Genomic DNA, 19945 nt, shown 5'->3' with positions numbered 1-19945 from the left:
GCACAGGTGGAAAAAAAAAGAGAATTAGTACACGCAAAGACAGATTAAGAGCTATTCAAAAGACAGGAAAAAATTATAAGCAAAATAGAACATATGTTAGATGTAGGATGTAGTCAATCTAATATATATGTAACTAGAATACAGAAGGAGAGAAGAGAAAATGGGTCAGAAGCAATATTTGAATCTTAAAGGATGAGAACTTTTCAAATGTTTTAAGAGATTAACCGACAGATTCAAAGAGGTCAGTGAATACCAAGCAGGATAAACACACACATACAAAACGATATATACTTATAAACAGGTGACTAAAAATCAGAGAGAAATCTTAAAAAAAAGAGAGGAAAGGACCTCTCTTGTGTCCTTCAGGAAAGCAAAGAGTGAAAGATGACTTCTTAAGAGAAACTGAAAGCTGGGACCCCTGGGTGACTCAGCAGTTGAGTGTCTGCCTTTGACTCAGGAAGTGATTCCAGTTCAGGGATCAAATCCCACGTTGGGCTTCCTGCATGGAGCCTACTTCTCCCTCTGCCTGTGTCTCTGCCACTCTGTGTCTCTCATGAATAAATAAAATCTTTAAAAAAAAAAAAGAAAGAAAGAAACTATGAAAGCTAATGAAGTGGCATCTTTAAACTACTGAAGGAAAAACCTATCAATACAGAATTCTATACTCTGCAAAAATATCCGACATAACAAGGTATAACAAACGACAAAAAGTTGAAAGAATCTGTCATAAATAGGACCTTATTTTAAAAATAATAAAAGAGGTTCTTTAGGATGAAGGGAGAGGATTCTAAATAGAGGCATGGATATGTAGGAAATGAATAGCTGCAGAGAGAACAGATATAAAGGTAAATATAACACACTACTGATTGTTTAAAGCAATAACAACATCTTAAAAGGTTTATAACATATGAGGGGGATGTTACAATATGTAATAATAACAAAAAAAGTAAGAGGCAACTAAATGGCTTTAAACTGTTTTAAGGTTTTTATATTTGGGAGGGAACATGCTGAAAGTATTAAAGGTAGACTTTAAAAGTAAAGACACATTTTGTAATTTCTAAGGTCTAAGATGACCTTAGAAAAGCTCATAGAGGAAATACAGTAGAGTTAGAAATATTTAAAGGGGCACAAGAGAATCTTTTTTTTCTTTTTTTGGTGAGGTGGTGAGGGAAATATTCAATGACATAATCTTTTGGTGGTTCCATAGATGTATACATATACAATCACTGAGTTTTATACCGAAGATTTATGCATTGTACAGGATATATCATACATATTATAATAAAGCCAAAAAAATCTATATGTAATTTCCAGGGTGTAGAAAAACTGAGCTACAGTACCTGTCTTTTTTTTAAGATTGATTTATTCATTCATTCATTCATTCATTCATGATAGACATAAAGAGAGAGGCAGAGACACAGGAGGAAGGAGAAGCAGGCTCCATGGGAGCCCGACACGGAACTCGCTCCAGAGACTCCAAGATTGCACCCTGGACCAAAGGCAGGCGCTAAACCACTGAGCCGAGCCACCCAGGGATCCTCTGCAGTACCTTTCTAAACAGAATCCAACATATCTCCCCAAAAACTTAATGGCTTATAGTTATTATTTTTTCACGATTATTTTTTCTCATAATATATACTGGATTCTCACTAATTCAGTCATTAAATGGGCATGATGAAACTCACAGTTTTATTTACTATACAACTGCCAAGATAATAAATACCTAATTCTCAAAATGTAAACTTAACAATTGTTTCCTCTTTACTTTTTAAGAATAAACTGGCATTTTTACAATTTCTGTGTACATGTATCTTTAATCTATTTTGCCAGGAAACACATTAGGTTTTGGAAACAGTACATAGAACAAAAATATAATATATAAAACAATTAGCATATTGCTATTTTATGGAATAATAATATTTTTCTAAGAAAATATCTGGAACTACAGAATAGGTTAAATCTATTAAATCACAAGCAATAAAAGAAGATTCAACCTTTTTGAATGTATAATGTGAGTCAGACAAAGAAGCATTTCAAAAATATTCTCATTTTATTCTGAGTATCCTATACAAGGCAAATGTTATTCTGTCTTAACAAATGAAGAGTCTAAAACACAAAAAGGTAGAGAAACTTGTGTATAATCACAAAGCTAGTAAGTCTTCAAACTAAAGACTTACAAATAACTTCGGGAAATCTCTCAATAGAAGTAAATGTCATTATCAGTAATAAACTTATACATGACATAGAACTATATATACATCACAAAATATAACAGAATGAAAGAAAAAGCACAAGAAATAAGATAACCTTAACTGTACATAACTAGAAATCTGACTGATAAAGAGTTTTCCAGTGCTTAATATAATATAGTTTAGGGAAAAAAACATTTTAAGTTTCAAAGATCTATGACATACTGCAATGTCTGAATTTTCAAACACTATGGTAATTGGCAAATTATCACATATTTTTGCACTAAAGATGACCAGCAGCATTTTAACATGTGATTTTACTTGAAAAATCTTGGTAAATAGCAAATTCTCCTTCAGGATAAACACTGTTGAAAATCAATCTGAGACATGTCAAGGTTAAATGAGGCAGACTGGAAATAAATGTTTGCTTAAGACACTCTAAAGTAACAGTGAAAAAAATAAATAAATAAAGTAACAGTGATGGTAGTAACGAAATTGAGTCTATACAAGTAACAGTCTCTTCCATGACCCTCCTTCCAGTACAAATCACTGTAAGAACCAAAAATTTAAAGATGACCCAGTAAGATTCTGGACTGCGGGACAGTTGCTGATTCATCTTTACTGAGCTGAAAGCAGGGAAATCTACATAAGTGCAAGTCTACCTATTGAAGAGTTGAGAGCTCTCTAGTCCTTTTCTCTCACTCAGTTCTAAGAAGACCCAGCAAGGCTCTACAAACTTCAGGTAGATGACAAGAGGATTTATCTCCAGGGAAAGGAAATACTGAACTGTAATCAAGTATTATTACATAACTCTTTTGTTTCATGAAAAGATAACAGGGTAACTCTGTATGGGGGCGGGGGGAGAAAGTGTAAGAGATCTAAAGTCATCCTTCAAACCCAATACAAAACATGAAAAGCAAAAAGAGGCAGACAAAACAGGAAATAATATAAGCATGTTTCTTAGAACCACAGTAATAAATATGAGAGATAAACTGAATGTGTTGAATATTTTTTTTCTAAGGCAGAAACTTGCTAGTTTTTGTTATAACATTTTTAAACTATTTGTTTTTTTTTTTTTTTAATTTATTTATGATAGTCACAGAGAGAGAAAGAGAGAGGCAGAGACATAGGCAGAGGGAGAAGCAGGCTCCATGAACCAGGAGCCCGATGTGGGACTCGATCCGGAGTCTCCAGGATCGCGCCCTGGGCCAAAGGCAGGCGCCAAACCGCTGCGCCACCCAGGGATCCCCTATTTGGTTTTTTAAATTGTATACATGAGGGGCTCAACTGGTTGAATGCCAGACTTGCGGTTTCAGCTGAGGTCATGATTTCATGGGTTATGGATGGAGCCCCACCCTGGGCTCTGTGCTCAACACAAAGTCTGCCTGAAAGATTCTCTTCCTCTGTCCCTCCCCCCAATCACTCTTTCTCCCTCTAAAATAAATAAATTTTTTAAAAATCTTGGGATGCCTGGGTGGTACAGTGGGTTAAGCCCCCAACTCTTGGTTTCAGTTAGGGTCATGATCTCAGGGTCATGAGATCAAACCATGAGTCAGGCTCAACATGGAGTCTGCTTGGGATTCTCTCTCCCTCTCACTCTGTCCCTCCTACTAGTGCTCTGATTCTCTCTAAAATAAAAAATTAAAGCTTTTTAAAACTCTTAAGTTGTACACATGAAGTAAGTTTCAGGGTCCCTCGGTGACTCAGTCTGTTGGGTGTCTGACTCTTGATTTCACCTCAGGTCATGATCTCAGGGTCATGAGACCCAGTGCTGGGCATGGAGCTGGCTTAAGATTATCTCTCAGGGAGCCTAGATGGCTCAGTCAGTTGAGCATCAGACTCCTGGTTTGAACTCCGGTCCTGATCTTGGGGTTTTTTAAGATCAGGCCCGTGTTGGGCTCCACCCTGAGCATGGAGCCTGCTTGGGATTCACTCTCCGTCTTTCTCTGCCCCCCAATCCCTCGCTTGTGCTCTCTAAATCAAAACAAAACAAAACAGGGATCCCTGGGTGGCGCAGCGGTTTGGCGCCTGCCTTTGGCCCAGGGCGCGATCCTGGAGACCCGGGATCAAATCCCACGTCGGGCTCCCGGTGCGTGGAGCCTGCTTCTCCCTCTGCCTGTGTCTCTGCCTCTCTCTCTGTGACTATCATAAATAAATAAAAATTAAAAAAAAAAAAAAACAAATACAAAAACAAGTATGTTTCATTTTGCTAAATCCCCCATCCTTATACGCCTTTAGTTTCCCATCTCAATCCATATCCACCTGCTAACCTCATCTTCGTAATTTGGTTTATACTACCGATTTGGTAAACATATTATTTAACAGACAAAAAAAAAGCATAAGGTTTAGCCAACTAAATATTCACCAGCCCAAATTATCATGTAACTAAAATACGTATTAGTTAAATTTCACTTTATTTCAAGAGAAGAAAAGTCGATGATTTATAGCATCTTTTGTTAACAACTGAAGTACTGGTATCACCAAAAAATTATCAGTTATTTTTAAGTACAAAAAGATATATAACAAAGAAACACACTCTAGAGAAGAACTTTAGCACTTTTAAGATAATTTTATTTCCAGGATGCCTGGGTGGCTCACCGGTTGAGCATCTGCCTTCGGATCAGGGCATGATCTCAGGATCCAGGATCAAGTCCCACCATCAGGTTCCCTGAGAGGAGCCTGCTTCTCCCTTTGCCTATGTCTCTGCCTCTCTCATGAATAAATGAATAAATCTTAAAAAAAAAAAAAAGATAATTTCATTTCCAAAAAGTGAACTGAGTGAGGGAGGAGCATCTGGCTAGCTCACTTGGTAGACTGTATGACTCTTGATCTCAGGGTCATGAGTTCAAGCCCCACATTGGGCATGGAACCCACTTAACATAAAAATTTTTTAGAAATAAAAAAGTAAATGGGGATCCCTGGGCAGTGCAGCGGTTTGGCGCCTGCCTTTGGCCCAGGGCGTGATCCTGGAAACCCGGGATCGAATCCCACATCGGGCTCCCGGTGCATGGAGCCTGCTTCTCCCTCTGCCTGTGTCTCTGCCTCTCTCTCTCTCCCTGTGACTATCATAAATAAATAAATTTTTTAAAATTTTTAAAAAAAAAGTAAACAGAGGGGAAATTAATGTGGACAAAAATAAAAGCCAAATAAATTAAATGAAATAAAGGAACTCCCTGAATGCATAATGTGTGAATAAATTCCCCTTCCACTGATCCTGAGTGTGACTTTATAACAGCACTGACAAACAGAATGTGGTGGTAGTGACATTATGTGACTTCCAAAGCTGGATCACAAAGGCAATATGGCTACAACCTGGCTCCCACTCTCTCTATGGATGCTCACCTTTGTAATACAGCCACTGTGCAATGAAAAAGCCCAGGACACACAGATAGATCAAATATAGGTGTTTAAGCCTCAGCTAAGGTCTCAGGTAATAGTCATATGAGTGAATAGACCTTCAAATGATTCTAGCCTCCAGACTTTGAGTCTTCTAACTGAGGTCTAATACATGGAAAAGATATAAGCCATACCTAGGTGAATCCATGACTTACATAGATATAGGATATTGGGATAATTTATTAAAGATATATGATGCTGATGACTGATAGAAAACTGGAATAGGATGGTTCTCACCAAAACTTCCTTGTCACAGAGGCTACTTAGCCATACTAATAAGATAAAGCCAAATATTAGGAAAAAATCCTCAAAGGTAGGTGAAATCAATCCATGTAGTATGGATAGTACATATTTTAAAGTATTTAATGGAAATGTGTTTTTAGTGATTGACATTGAATTTAAGGACATGAGAGACTAAACACACTCCACAGGCTGACTACAGTAAAATAAATGGTTGTGCCAAAACCACAGTGAAAATGGAACTTCAAACTGAAGCAATGTTAATAGGCTTATCTCAGTCCTATGTCTACAATAGAGAAATAAAAAAAAAAAAGGAACTAATGAGGTTATATCAACTCCTTCATGATATCATTTTCTGATGAAATGAATACCAGATAGGAAAAAAAGCAGACTTTGGCAACAATGAATATTTCATCTTTGGTACAGAAATCTTTTAGGGAAGGAAGTGATTCCGCTAAGATATTAGAAACCACTGCTTGGTAATATCCAGGGAAACTGAGTAGTTGTCCTTCTCAGTGAATAGAGAGATATTGGTGACTAGCAGCTGCCCACATTAGGTATTTCTGAGACTTACTGGTACTTAGTGGACACAAAGAACAAATATCAGAGGCTCAAACTCCCCTCTTGCAGGCAAGATTACATAATGCTGTACAGATTGTAAAGGGCATAATTAGAGAGCCATTCATACAGATTAAAATATGCAGTATCTACACAAAAGTACAAAGAAACTTGGACACTCTGAATGACTTGGGTCCAAACACCCAGAGGAATAAATATACTACATATCCAATAGTCAATCTCTGATATAGTTCCTCTTAAGTTTGTTGATGAACTGAAGTAATGGTAGATAAAGTTTCTAGTATTATAATATTTATCATTCTAGTATTAATGCCCTCAATTGTACTCAAGTTGATATTTAAATATACATAATACATAATACAAACATATAAATATATTAAATATGTCTCTCTAAAAGAGCAATTAGTACACTGATTACTATATTGAAAAATACAACATTCCATTACTAACTAAAGTGTCCAAAAGAAAATATTTTGCTAGATGGGAAACACAGCAAATCCTTCTGCAATATTTTGAAATAAATGCAAAACTATAAGATTAAATGGAAAGTAAATATTAAATATTAATATTAAATTAAGATTTATTATCTAGCCCCCCAATAAAAGAATTTTATTGTCAATAACTGGAAAAGGGCTTATTTTCTTGTATCAATTCCTAATATGAGTTTCCATTAGCTAAAAATTTTTATAAAGAATTCCCTTTATTCAATATTATCCCTTGCTGGCAACCTATACTGTCTACCTATTAAACAGATGACAGAATACAAAAAAATTAAAGCTTGACATTTTGGAAAAGCACATTAGTCGGGTATGTTAGATAATACACTTGAAGGTACTATTCTGTAATCTCTTTTCCAATGTGAAATGGCCTCAAGTTTGGGTAAAAAGAAAGATAAATTAGTAATCGTGTTATATGATAACATAGAAAATTTTAAGCTTAAGAAACTGGGAAAGAAGGAAGATCAGTATTTTATTTTCCTCAGCTCTGTTGACATATAATTGACATATGACATGTGTAAGTTTAAGATCTGTGACAAGATGATTTGATACACATACACACTGTGAAATAATTACCATGATAAAGTTATTAGTACATTCATCACCTCCCACATTACCTTTCTCTGTGCGTGGTGAAATATTCAAGATTTATTCTCTCAGCAACTCTCAAAAATATAGTACAATACAGTTGACTACAATCTTCCTGCTATATATTAGATCCCCAGAACTTATTCGTAACTGGAAATTTGTACCGTTTGACCAACATTTCCATTTCCCCCACACATTCTAATCCCTGGTCAGCTTTCTCAGCTCCCATACATGAGTAAAATACTATAGCATTTATTTTTCTATCTAAATCATTTCATGGAGCATAGTGCTCATATCCATCCAGGCTGGCATAAATGGCAGAATTTCAGCAGATTAGTATTTTACATCCCTTAATGATATTCTAATAGAAATACCCAGGTAACACAGCAGGAAACAGATGGAATATAGAAATGAGGAATGAGGAATCCAGTTTGAACACGGACTATATACCAGGTACTATTATTTTCATGTTGGATTTTTGAGGGTGATAATGGTTCTCTGGTAATTTATGAGATTCCTAGGCTGCTGAAGTATTTACCAGTGAACTGTATCATTAACTTTCAGAAGGTTCAGGAAAAAACACAAAGAAAAAGATAAAGCAAATGTGCAAAATGTTAACAACAGATCAATCTAGCTAAAAGGTATGTAGATATTCATTTTTTTAAAAAGATTCTATTTGCTTATTTGAGAGAGAAAGAGCACAAGACAGGGGAGCAACAGAGGGAGAGGGAGAAGCAGACTCCTCTGCTGAGTGGGAAAGGCTAATGTGGGGCTCAAGCCCAGGACCCTGGGATCGTAATCTAAGAAGGCAGATGTATGAGCCACCCAGGTGTCCCTGTGGATATTCATTATACTATTCTTCCATCTCTTCTGCAGATTTGAAATTTTTTAAGTTATAAAACAGAACACATCCTTATGTATGTCAAGACAGACACAACAATGTTCACAGTAATGTTACTGACAAGAGCCCAAAGTGGAAAAAATCCAAATATACAGCAACAGTATACTGGACAAGTAAATGGTGAGAAACAAATGAATAAGTAAATTGTACCATACTCATACATTAGAGCACTATACAGCAATAAAAATGAACCAATAGCATACCACATAGGTGAAACGCACAATAACATTAAGCAAATAAAAACAGATACAAATCAGATGAATAAATATTTGTTGAATAAATATTTCAGACAACTCTCAGATTAAATCAGGACAGTCTTCTATCTTTGTTCAGCAATTATTATTCACAGGCAATACAAGAAAGATTACAAACAAAATGTCTAAATTATTTAAGAGAACAAATTGCTTTCAAGCACCTCAAGCACATTTATAAAAATCACCCACATACTACTGACCTGCTCCACTAATCATAATGCACTGCTGGTTTGTCAACTTCTTTAAAGACCCAGTTTAAATCAGAACTTACACTAGAAACGTACAAACCCATGCTAAAAAGACTTTCTTCATTGAATAAGGCTTTGTACTACAGTTTTAGTTTTAAAATATAATCTTCTCATATTTATAACCAGATTATTAAAAGAAAAAAGACATAAAAAGACATAAAATACTTACATTAACTTTGAAAGCTTGTACAGTGTTATCCAGGAGAAGGATGTTGCAAACCACCTCTGTATGCTGTCTGTCTCGGGCCAACTCTGATGCTCGTACATTGTAGGTTCTGCCAGCAGGCAATCGGAAACGTGAGGTCATTACTGTCCACACTCGGTCTAAGTTGGAAAAAAAAAAAATCACTAAATAAAAGAACAGGTGAAGATACAAAGTAGTTTAAAAACACCAAGGTTATTTTATGTTTTCCAATTAAACCTCAGGAAAAAAAGCAGTTATAACTTTTGAAACACCTGGATAAAAATTGTAGGTATAAAAAAAAGATACTGGGGATCCCTGGGTGGCTCAGTGGTTTAGCGCCTGCCTTCGGCCCAGGGCGTGACCCGGGAGTCCCGGGATCGAGTCCCACATCGGGCTCCTTGCATGGAGCCTGCTTCTCTCTCTGCCTGTGTCTCTGCCTCTCTCTCTCTCATTCTGGTCTCTCATGAATAAATAAATAAAATCTTTAAAAAAATAAAAATAAAATAAAATTCAAAGTGCCTGGAAGAAGAGTTTTATTTTGAACTGTTCCATTGAGAAGACAATACACAAAATGTTCAGGAAGCCACAGTCCAATTCAAAATATATATATTTGGGAATAGCCCAAAAAAAGTGTAAAAGAACATGCCATCTTAGGAAGTTAGACATTACTCACTGATGCAAATATTTAAAAACACTGTAGAATAGCAGCAGGATGAAAGATTATTTACCCTTAAAGGACCCTTACCTTTACTAAATTTAAGATTTGGGGGAAACATGAAAGTTTGTTCCATTTTTTAAAATACAATAATTCTTTTTTAACTATCCCCAAATTTAAATGAAATTCTAATAGGATTATTCTTATAATTCTCAAGAAAACAAAACAGAAAACAGAAGGCTACAGATCTCAGCTTCCCAATTTTTAACGTTAAGAGGGAAAAAATTAGTATCACTTATAAAAGAACAGATACTGATACTGGCAATACTTGATATTAAAAGGCAATGAAGATGCAGCTTCGAAGTTCTGAAAATTATATGAAACACGGACTTACATACCAAAAAAATTAGAATTCATGTGGGAGAATAAAGCTAAGGACATTTTCAAACATTCAAGAATCCTAATTTTAAAATTCATAAAACTTCCCTCTTAAAGACAATTAGAGAAAGGAAATAAAATATATTAGAAACACAAGTATATAGAATTCTTAAATATGGGTAAGCAATAAGTAGTAAGAAATTTGAATAATGAGCAAGGAAAAAATAATTTAAAAAAGAAACACCAGGTTGCCTGGATGGCTCAGTGGTTGAGTGTCTGCCTTTGGCTAAGGGCATAATCCGGAAGGCCTGGAACTGGGATTGAGTACCACATCGGGCTCTCCACAGAGAACCTGGTTCTCCCTCTGCCTGTGTCTGCCTTTCTCTCCATTTCTCTCATGAATAAATAAATAAAATCTTAAAGAAAAAAAAAAAAACAGTTCAAATCAGTAGTATTTAGTAACTCCAGTTGACATCACAGACTGTTCATGTCAAAATGATTAAAGCTAAAAGTAAAAGTCAGTGTTACACAAGTATGAGAATTGTATAAGGAAAAAGCTTTAGCAGTTAAAAAAGAAGGGCTAACCCAGTAAGATTCACCAATTAAAAGACAGGGATTCGTGGTTTCTAATTACACATGTTAAGGGCTTTTCAAGTCCCCACTCTAACAAGTAAAAAGTAGAACGGATTGGAAAATCACAATGCTGTTTGAATTCATGTGAGAGAGAGAGAAGACACAAGGCAAACTCTGCCTCCAAGACTTAAGAGGACAGGCAAATACAGTGGGTCTAAAGTAGAGACTCTCAAGCAAAAAACACAAGGCAAGCCAGTACACAGGCAGGAACGTCTGAACTGTAATTGGCGAACTGCAAGATGTTCAATGTGGACAATTCTGAGAGTTAAAAATTCCAGGGGGTTCAATCATAAGAGGACTCCCACAATATTGTGAGATTCACTTGGAGGAATCCAACTAGATTCCCACAGTAAGTACCGAGAAAAGTAGTCTTAAGCTTTCTGCCAGGGATGAACATACACACACATACACACGCACCAAAACTATTATTAAATACATCAAAACACCTGCCCTTAGGAGAAACTAGTTAACCAGAACCTAAAGTGACCTGGGGCAAAGGAAATACTCAACTCTAGCTGACTCTAGCCTTCCAGTGAGAGAAGGGAAATATCCAACTCCCACCCACTATAGGCATCCTATTCCATCTAAAAGAGGAAAAACCTAAGAAACCCTGTGACATTCATAGTCCAGAGGCATAGGCTCACTAAAATATTGAGACCTAACCAGAAGATTACAGAATGCTTCTTTTTCTCCCTACACTACTAAAAGCCTATTTATAGCCGTTCCTCTTACCGTGACATCATGCCTATCTATCAAGAAAAATTTACAGGCGTTTCTGGCTGGCTTTCAGTTGAGTACGTGACTCTTGATCTCACTAGTCTTAAATAAGTTTAAGCCCCACATTGGGTGTAGGGATTACTTAAAATCTTAAAAAAAAAAAGGAAACTATTTTTTTTTAAGATTTTATTTATTTATTTATGAAAGACACAGAGAGAGAGAGAGAGAGCGGCAGAGACACAGGCAGAGGGAGAAGCAGGCTCCATGCAGGGAGCCGGATGGGAGACTCCATCCTGGGGCTCCAGGATCACACTCTGGGGGGAAGGTGGCCCTAAACCACTGAGCCACCAGGGCTGCCCAAAAGGAAACTTTACTTTTTTTTTCCAAAAGGAAACTTTAGAAGGCATACTAAAAGGCAAAAAAAAAAAAAAAAAAAAACACAATTTGACAGGACAAAGCAAGCATCAGAACCAAACATGAAAGGGATGTTGGAATTAATAAATAGAGGATTTAAAACAAGTAGGATTAATATGCTAAAGGTTCTAATGGATATTGTAGACAGCATGTAGGAACAGATGGGCAATGTGAGCACAGAAATGGAAATCTTAAGAACCAAAAATGTTACAGGTAAAGAACACAGTAACACTTGCACCTTTTGAACACAAAATGCCTTTGACAGACATGTATCTGGCACAATATAAGAAAGAATCTCAACTAGAGGAGTTATCAATAGAATTCAAGGGGATCCCTGGGTGACTGTGGTTTAGCTCCTGCCAGGGCATGATCCTGGAGCCCGGGGATCGAGTCCCACATGGAGCTCCCTGCATGGAGCCTGCTTCTCCCTCTGCCAATGTCTCTGCCTCTCTCTGTGTCTCTCATGAATAAATAAGTAAAATAAAATAAAATTTTTTAAAAATCCTCAAAAATTGAAAAGCAAGCAAACACGCAAACACACACACACCAAAGACTGAAGGAAAAAAAAAAAAAACCCAGAACACCTAAACACTGTGGAACAAAACAAAACAAAACAAAAGGTATAACATAGATATAGCAGGAATATTAAAAGGAGAGGGGGTAAAAAAGAAAACCTATTTGAACCAATAATGACTGAGTCTCCCCAAATTAATATCAGACATCAAACCACAGATCCAAAAAGTTCTACCAAGAAGGAAAAATGTCAAAAAACCAACCTATACCTAAGCATATCATTTTAAAACTATAAATCAAAGAGTAAAAACCCCTGAAAAAGGAAAAAATCAGTTTACATATTAAGAAGCAACTATAAGAATACATCTGACTACCTAAGCATGCAAACAAGAAGTAGAGTGAAATATTTAAAATGTTCAGAGGAAAAAACTCCACCAACGTAGAATTAATTCTATATCCTGCAAAATTATCTTTCAAAAGAGAAAGAGAAATAAACAGTTTCTCAGACAAAAAGGGGGGGGGGGTAACAAATCCAGTGCAAGATATTTAAAAGAAGTTCTTTAGAGGGAAGTAAAATAATACAGGTAAAAACTCAGATCTACATAGAGAAAAGTATCAAAGAAGGAACAAATGCAAATTTTAAATTTTTATTTTTCTTAATCTTAATTAATCAGGTAAGAGTACAATACCTTCTAATGAGTGTGGCAAGGACTTAAATTAATGAGATTTTCCTTCCACAATTAGGTGAAGGGTGAGAAGGATTTTGCAGATGTGACTGAAGTCCCAAGTCACCTGAGTAAATAAAAAGACAGAGTACCCTTGGTGGGCCTGACTTTGGGGAAGCCCTTAAAATATTGGGAACTTCTTGAAGTAATACAAATTCTAATGCTGGCTTTAAAGATGTGGTCTTCTGTATTTTGAGACAACCTGTGAAAGAGGCCTCCAGGAGGTGACAGCAAGCCAGAAACTAAAGACCGCAGCCTTACATCTGATTGTATTCGTTAACAATCACACGGGCCTGGAAAAGAACCTAGGCTCCCAAAGTTCAGTCAATATCTAGATTCAATTATGTGAGATCCAACCAAACTATGCCCATCCTCTTGATCCACAGAAATGGAGAAATACGTGTTGTTTTAAACTGCTAAACTGGGGGATCCCTGGGTGGCGCAGTGGTTTAGCGCCGGTCTTTGGCCCAGGGCGCGATCCTGGAGACCCGGGATCGAATCCCATGTCAGGCTCCCGGTGCATGGAGCCTGCTTCTCCCTCTGCCTGTGTCTCTGCCTCTCTCTCTCTCTCTCTGTGACTGTCATAAATAAATTAAAAAAATAAATAAATAAAATAAAAAAATAAACTGCTAAACTGGGATCCCTGGGTGGCGCAGCGGTTTGGCGCCTGCCTTTGGCCCAGGGCGCGATCCTGGAGACCCGGGATCGAATCCCACGTCGGGCTCCCGGTGCATGGACCCTGCTTCTCCCTCTGCCTGTGTCTCTGCCTCTCTCTCTCTCTCTCTCTCTCTGTGACTATCATAAATAAATTAAAAAAAAAAAACCTGCTAAACTGAAGGTAATTCATTACACATCAATATAAAACTAATACGTTTCACAGTGGTACTACTCAACCAACAAATATTCACTAGAGATAGAAAAATGAAGCAATGAGTATCTGACTTGATTTCAGCTCAAGTCTTGATCTCAGGGTCGTGAATTCAAGCCCCACATTGGGCTCCACACTGGGTGTGGAGCTAATTTAAAAAACAAAAAAACCTTCAAATAGAACTACAAAGACTATAAACTTAAAGATTAAAAGCATTAAAATATGGAAGGACCTTCTCTAATACAAAGACTTATTATAAAGCTTAAAAGAAAAAAGAAAATACAAAGCAACATACATAATCATCTCTTTGCTCATGTTCCATTCTTGCCTGTAATGGCTATATATTTCCCTTCTCCCCAATTCTGCCTTCCCTTCACCTGGGGTGAGTAGTCCAGCCAACGAAAGTGGGCAAAGACCTATGAAACTCATAAGTAACAACAGAATAGCAAATTAGTTTTAACAGTAGGGGGACTACCAGAAAAAGAACACTGGTTGATGTTACAAAGGTATCCCAATGTCAAAAAACGGTACAGGAGTGGGATACCTGGGTGGCTCAGTGATTGAGCATCTGCCTTTGGATCAGGTCAATGATCCTAGGGTCCTAGGATTGAGTCCAGCATCGGGCTCCCTGCTCAGCGTGGAGCCTGCTTCTCCCTCTGCCTGTGTCTCTGCCTCTCTCTCTCTCTCTCTCTCTCATGAATAAATAAAATCTTAAATAAAAAAGAATGGTACAGGAGTGACAAGATCAAAAGTTATCGATGTATTCTGCCAAAACCAGTCTTCCCCATTTACTGCTGACATTTGCACTTGAGCCTAGATGAATGGTTCCAACGAAATTTCTATGTAACTCATCCAGATGTTTTCATATGTGATTCTTCCATAGTCTTGAAAAGTATCTACCTTTAAGATACATACCACTTGACAATTGGCACAATTATGCCAGTTACAATCTAACTGCCCATAAGTGATAAGAAATAACAAGCCAAATAAGTCTAGTCAGAATTCCCATTACATCTTAAAAACACACACCCAAAAGGTTATGAGCACCTTAATATAGGACATCTGGCTGGCATGTAAGTGTCTGCTTTTCTCAGAAGAGACACCTTTTCCTAGGGCACCTCAAAATTTTTCTATTCACTTATGAGAACAAGATGTTCTTTTAGAGATGTTAAGAGAACATAATTGTTTAAAGTCCCAGTTGAGCAAAATATCAAATGTTTCTAAGGGGCTCTTCCAATCATCCTCCACGCTACATATAAACTTCCAAAAAGTCATTGAAGGAGACTATATGAACAAAAAAAGACTATCCATTTTAAGAAATCTAATTACTTTTCTCCTGATGATTACTCACCAATCTACTAGTTTTTTGTTTGTTTGTTTGTTTGTTTTAAGATGATATTCATCCATGCATCAAGAGAGAAACAGAGACATAGGCAGAGGGAGAAGCAAGCTCCCTGCAGGGAGCCTGATGCAGGACTCAATCCTACCCTGGGATCAGGACATAACCCAAAGGCAGACTTTCAACCACTGAGCCACCCAGGTGCCCCTCACCATAGTCTAGTTTATATTATTTCACACCACTCTCTAATTGCTGTCTAGTGAATGCTAATATCATCCTTTATCTCTTTTTAAGTTTATTTATGTATATAAAGTAAATCTTTACAGCCAACATGGGACTCAAACTCACAATTCCAAGATCAAGAGTCACACACTCTTCCAACAGCCAGCCAGGTGCCCTTCACATTTTACATTATAATTTTATTATGAATATTACTTACAAAGTGAAGTGCCAACGGCAGATTATTTTGAAAACCAATTATTAACATTAAGCAAATAATGTATCAGGTATTACTTCCATTTTTGGCAAAAACAAACCTAACACTCAGTATCCTTTCCACAGATATTTAGTTATTTGAAGAAAACTGAGTCACATGTTTTTATTTTATTTTTTTTTAAGATTTTATTTATTTATTCATAGAGAGAGGCAGAGACACAGGCAGAGGGAGAGGGAGAAGCAGGCTCCACGCCGGCAGCCCGACGTGGGACTCGATCCCAGGTCTCCAGGATCACACCTCAGACTGCAGGCAGCGCCAAACCGCTGCGCCACCGGGGCTGCCCTAGTCACGTGTTTTTAGAGACTACCCAAATCTACTCTTGGACAACACACTTAGATAAATGTATCCTGAAAGTAACCAATCTTTTGGTTCCATGTTAAAACAGGTTTAGTAGATTATAAGTAAGGGGGATCCCTGGATGGCACAGTGGTTTGGCGCCTGCCTTTGGCCCAGGGCGCGATCCTGGAGACCCAAGATCGAATCCCACGTCGGGCTCCCGGTGCATGGAGCCTGCTTCTCCCTCTGCCTGTGTCTCTGCCTCTCTCTTTCTCTCTGTGACTATCATAAATAAATAAAAATTTAAAAAAATAAAATGCTTTAAAAAAAAAAGATTATAAGGTTAAAAGCCACTGTTCTTCATAGATCACAGAAACCTAAACTTGGCTATCCTAAGTAGGAAATATTCAAACAAAAGGCACTCATAATAAGACAGTAGAAAATTATAATTAACATGTAAACATTCTTAGAGCAAAATGTACCTCTCTATCCTCAAAATTTCATATTCCTTATATTTATGCCCATGAATAAAAATATTTTTCAGAGTTATATGTTTCTTTTTTTAAGATTTATTTTTTATTTATTTTAGAGAGTGTGAGTGAGGACACAAATGGGGAGAAGGACAGGAAGGAGAGGGAGAGTACTTCAAGCAGACTCCCCACAGAGCACAGAGCCCAACTGTGGCTCAATCTCACAACCCTGAGAACATGATCTGAGTGGAAATTAAGAGTTGGATGCTTAACTGAGTCACCCAGGCACCCCCAGACTTACATATTTTTAAATTACATATTTTTAAAATTACACAATATTTACATACAATCTCAAGTAGCTGTTATTACTAAAATGTTCTCTTCAAGTCACTAATGATAATGGGCAGAAAGCACTTAAAATAATGTTAACTAACTTTAAAAGAATAAATTTGCATTGCTAAGATCAACTACAGAAATGCACTAACTATTCTAAATATTCAATACTCTTAAGCGTGGATTATCAGAAGATGTTGGCCTCCCATAATTTAAAATAAAATATTACTAGTTTATACCCCGCTAATTGAGAGCTTTAAGTAATTTTGATTATTTGATGTTAAACCCTAACCTTTGAGGAAAAAATTCATTAATAGTAATCTCTCAATTTTAAAAAATATTTCTTTTTTTTTTAATAGAATTATGCAAATTCTTTTTTTTTTATTTTTTATTTATTTATTTACGATAGTCATACAGAGAGAGAGAGAGAGGCAGAGACACAGGCGGAGGGAGAAGCAGGCTCCATGCACCGGGAGTCTGACGTGGGATTCGATCCTGGGTCTCCAGGATCGCGCCCTGGGCCAAAGGCAGGCGCCAAACCACTGCGCCACCCAGGGATCCCTAAAAAATATTTCTTAAAGAGAACAGACATTTCTCCCAAGAAGACATACAGATGGCCAACAGACACATGAAAACATAGTCATCATCATTTATCATAAGGAAATGCAAATCAAAACTACAATGAGATTTCACCACACATCTGTCAGAGTGGCTAAAATCAACATAAGAAAAAACAGGTACTGGCAAGAAGGTGAAGAAAAAGGGATACCCATACACTCTTGGTGGGAATCCAAACTGGTGGAGCCACTGTGGAAAAGAGTATGGAGGTTCCATGAAAAGTTAAAAATAGGGATCCCTGGGTGGCGCAGCGGTTTGGCGCCTGCCTTTGGCCCAGGGCGCGATCCTGGAGACCCGGGATCGAATCCCACGTCGGGCTCCCGGTGCATGGAGCCTGCTTCTCCCTCTGCCTGTGTCTCTGCCTCTCTCTCTCTCTGTGTGTGACTATCATAAATAAATAAAAAAAATTTTAAAAAATTAAAAAAAAAAAGTTAAAAATAGATCTGGCCTACAACCAGGAATCACACTACTGAGTATTTACCAAAAAAAACATAAAAACACTAATTCAAAGGGATACATGCACTCCTATGTTTATAGCAGCATTACTTACAACAGTCAAATTATCGAAATAGCTCAAGTGTCCAGAGATTGACAAATGGATAAGGAAGAGGTTATACAAACACACACACACAGCACACACTGGAATATTATTCAGCCATAAAAAAAAAAAAAGAATGAAATTGGGGATCCCTGGGTGGCTCAGCGGTTTAGTGCCTGCCTTTGGCCCAGGGCGTGATCCTGGCATCCCGGGACCAAGTCCCACATCAGGCTCCCTGCATGGAGCCTGCTTCTCCCTCTGTGTCTCTGCTCCTATTTCTCTCTGTCTTAGGTGAATAAATAAATAAATCTTAAAAAAAAAAAAAAAGAAATCTTGCCATTTGCAACAACATGGATGGAACTAGAGAATACTAAGCAAAACAAGTCAGTCAAGAAAAGGAAGTATTCTGTATGATTTCACTCATGTGTGGAACTTAAGAATCAAACAAGCAAAGGAAAAAGAGAAAGATAAACCAAGAAGCAGACTCTTTAAAAAAAAAAAAGGTTTTATTTATTTATTCATGAAATACACAGAGAAAGGCAGACATAGGCCAGAGGAAGAAGTCAGCTCCCTATGAGGAGCCTGATGCTGAACTCAATCCCAGGATCCCAGGATCATGATCTGAGCCAAAGGGAGATGCTCAACCACTGAGCCACCCAGACGCCCCAAGAAACAGACTCTTAAGTATAGAGAACAAACTGATGATTACCAGAGGGGAAGTAGGTGAGGATGGGAGAAGTAAGTGATGGGGATTAAGGAGTGCACTTGTTATAATAAACACTGGATGATGTATGGAATTTTTTTTTTAAGACACAAAACTTAATGTAATAGAAATTTTGTTTGTAGTTCTTACATTCTCAGTGAGCCAAGCTGGAACCCACTGCCCCACCCAGAAGTGGCCAGTCCTGGGGGCAGGGAAGAGAGATGGTAGGTGGGGATCAGAGCTCAGGCCCTGTGAGCCCTGTTCTTCCTCAGTGCTGGGGATGCCACCCTCTTCTCCTGCCCCGCTCTGGGATCCAGGAAGGTGAGTGGATGGAATCTTAGGCCTGGGGCTTCTCTTCCACACTCCCCTGCCCCCTCAGGTAGGAGGAGAACTAAGGGATCGGAGGAAAGAGGGGACAGAGGGAGGCAAAGATGTCAATCAAGAAAGATGAGGATCAGGAACAAGGACTAAAGGAGAATCAAAGACAAAACACATTTGATGTATGGAATTGTTAAATCTCTATATTGTACAACTGAAACTAATATACATTGTTTGTTAACTGGAATTAAAATTAAAACCTAATAAAAAAATGTCTTGGGATCCCTGGGTGGCGCAGCGGTTTGGCGCCTGCCTTTGGCCCAGGGCGCGATCCTGGAGACCCGGGATCGAATCCCACATCGGGCTCCTGGTGCATGGAGCCTGCTTCTCCCTCTGCCTGTGTCTTTGCTTCTCTCTCTCTCTCTGTGTGACTATCATAAATAAATAAAAATTAAAAAAAAAAAAATGTCTTGACAGAAAACAATAGATTTGAGTTTTATATTCATGTACATGAAAAATATCCTTTCCATTTCAAAAAGATATCAGGAAAAAAAATTTTTTAAGATTTTATTTATTTATTTATCTGAGAGACAGTGTGAGGGAAACGGAGAGAGAATCAGAAGCAAACTCCATGCTGAGGACAGAGCCTGACAGAGGGCTCAATCCGATAACTGTGAGATCATGGCCTGAGCTGAAACCAAGAGTAGATGCTTAACCGACTGCGCTACCCAGATGCCCCAGGAATATTTTCTTTTAATAAACAGTATTTTATTTTTTTAAAGTAATCTCTCCACCCAACATGGGTCTCAAACTCACAACCCCAAATGAACTTACATGCTCTACCAACTCCATACAAACCCAGGTGCCCTAGAAAT

The 19945-nt window shown here is 37.6% G+C and overlaps 1 protein-coding gene across 4 annotated transcripts in view; it reads right to left on the bottom strand.

Annotated features, from left to right (window-relative positions):
- The window catches only part of PTPN4 (protein tyrosine phosphatase non-receptor type 4), a 206525-nt gene that overhangs the window by 150740 nt on the left and 35840 nt on the right, over positions 1–19945 (bottom strand). For 2 of the 4 annotated variants that reach the window (XM_055316224.1, XM_055316225.1), the window contains exon 2: positions 9062–9216. In XM_055316224.1, the coding sequence (XP_055172199.1) occupies positions 9062–9199 (138 nt within the window). In that variant the 5' untranslated portion in view covers positions 9200–9216. Of the gene's footprint in view, positions 1–9061; positions 9217–19945 lie in introns of those variants that run through there. The other 2 variants (XM_055316226.1, XM_055316227.1) reach the window with 2 other exon arrangements.

Source organism: Nyctereutes procyonoides, unplaced genomic scaffold (genome assembly GCF_905146905.1).
Source record: "Nyctereutes procyonoides isolate TBG_1078 unplaced genomic scaffold, NYPRO_anot_genome, whole genome shotgun sequence".
Classification (NCBI taxonomy): Eukaryota; Metazoa; Chordata; class Mammalia; order Carnivora; family Canidae; genus Nyctereutes; species Nyctereutes procyonoides.
The sequence above is the reverse complement of the archived record's forward strand: the minus strand, read 5'-3'. Positions and strand labels throughout refer to the sequence as shown.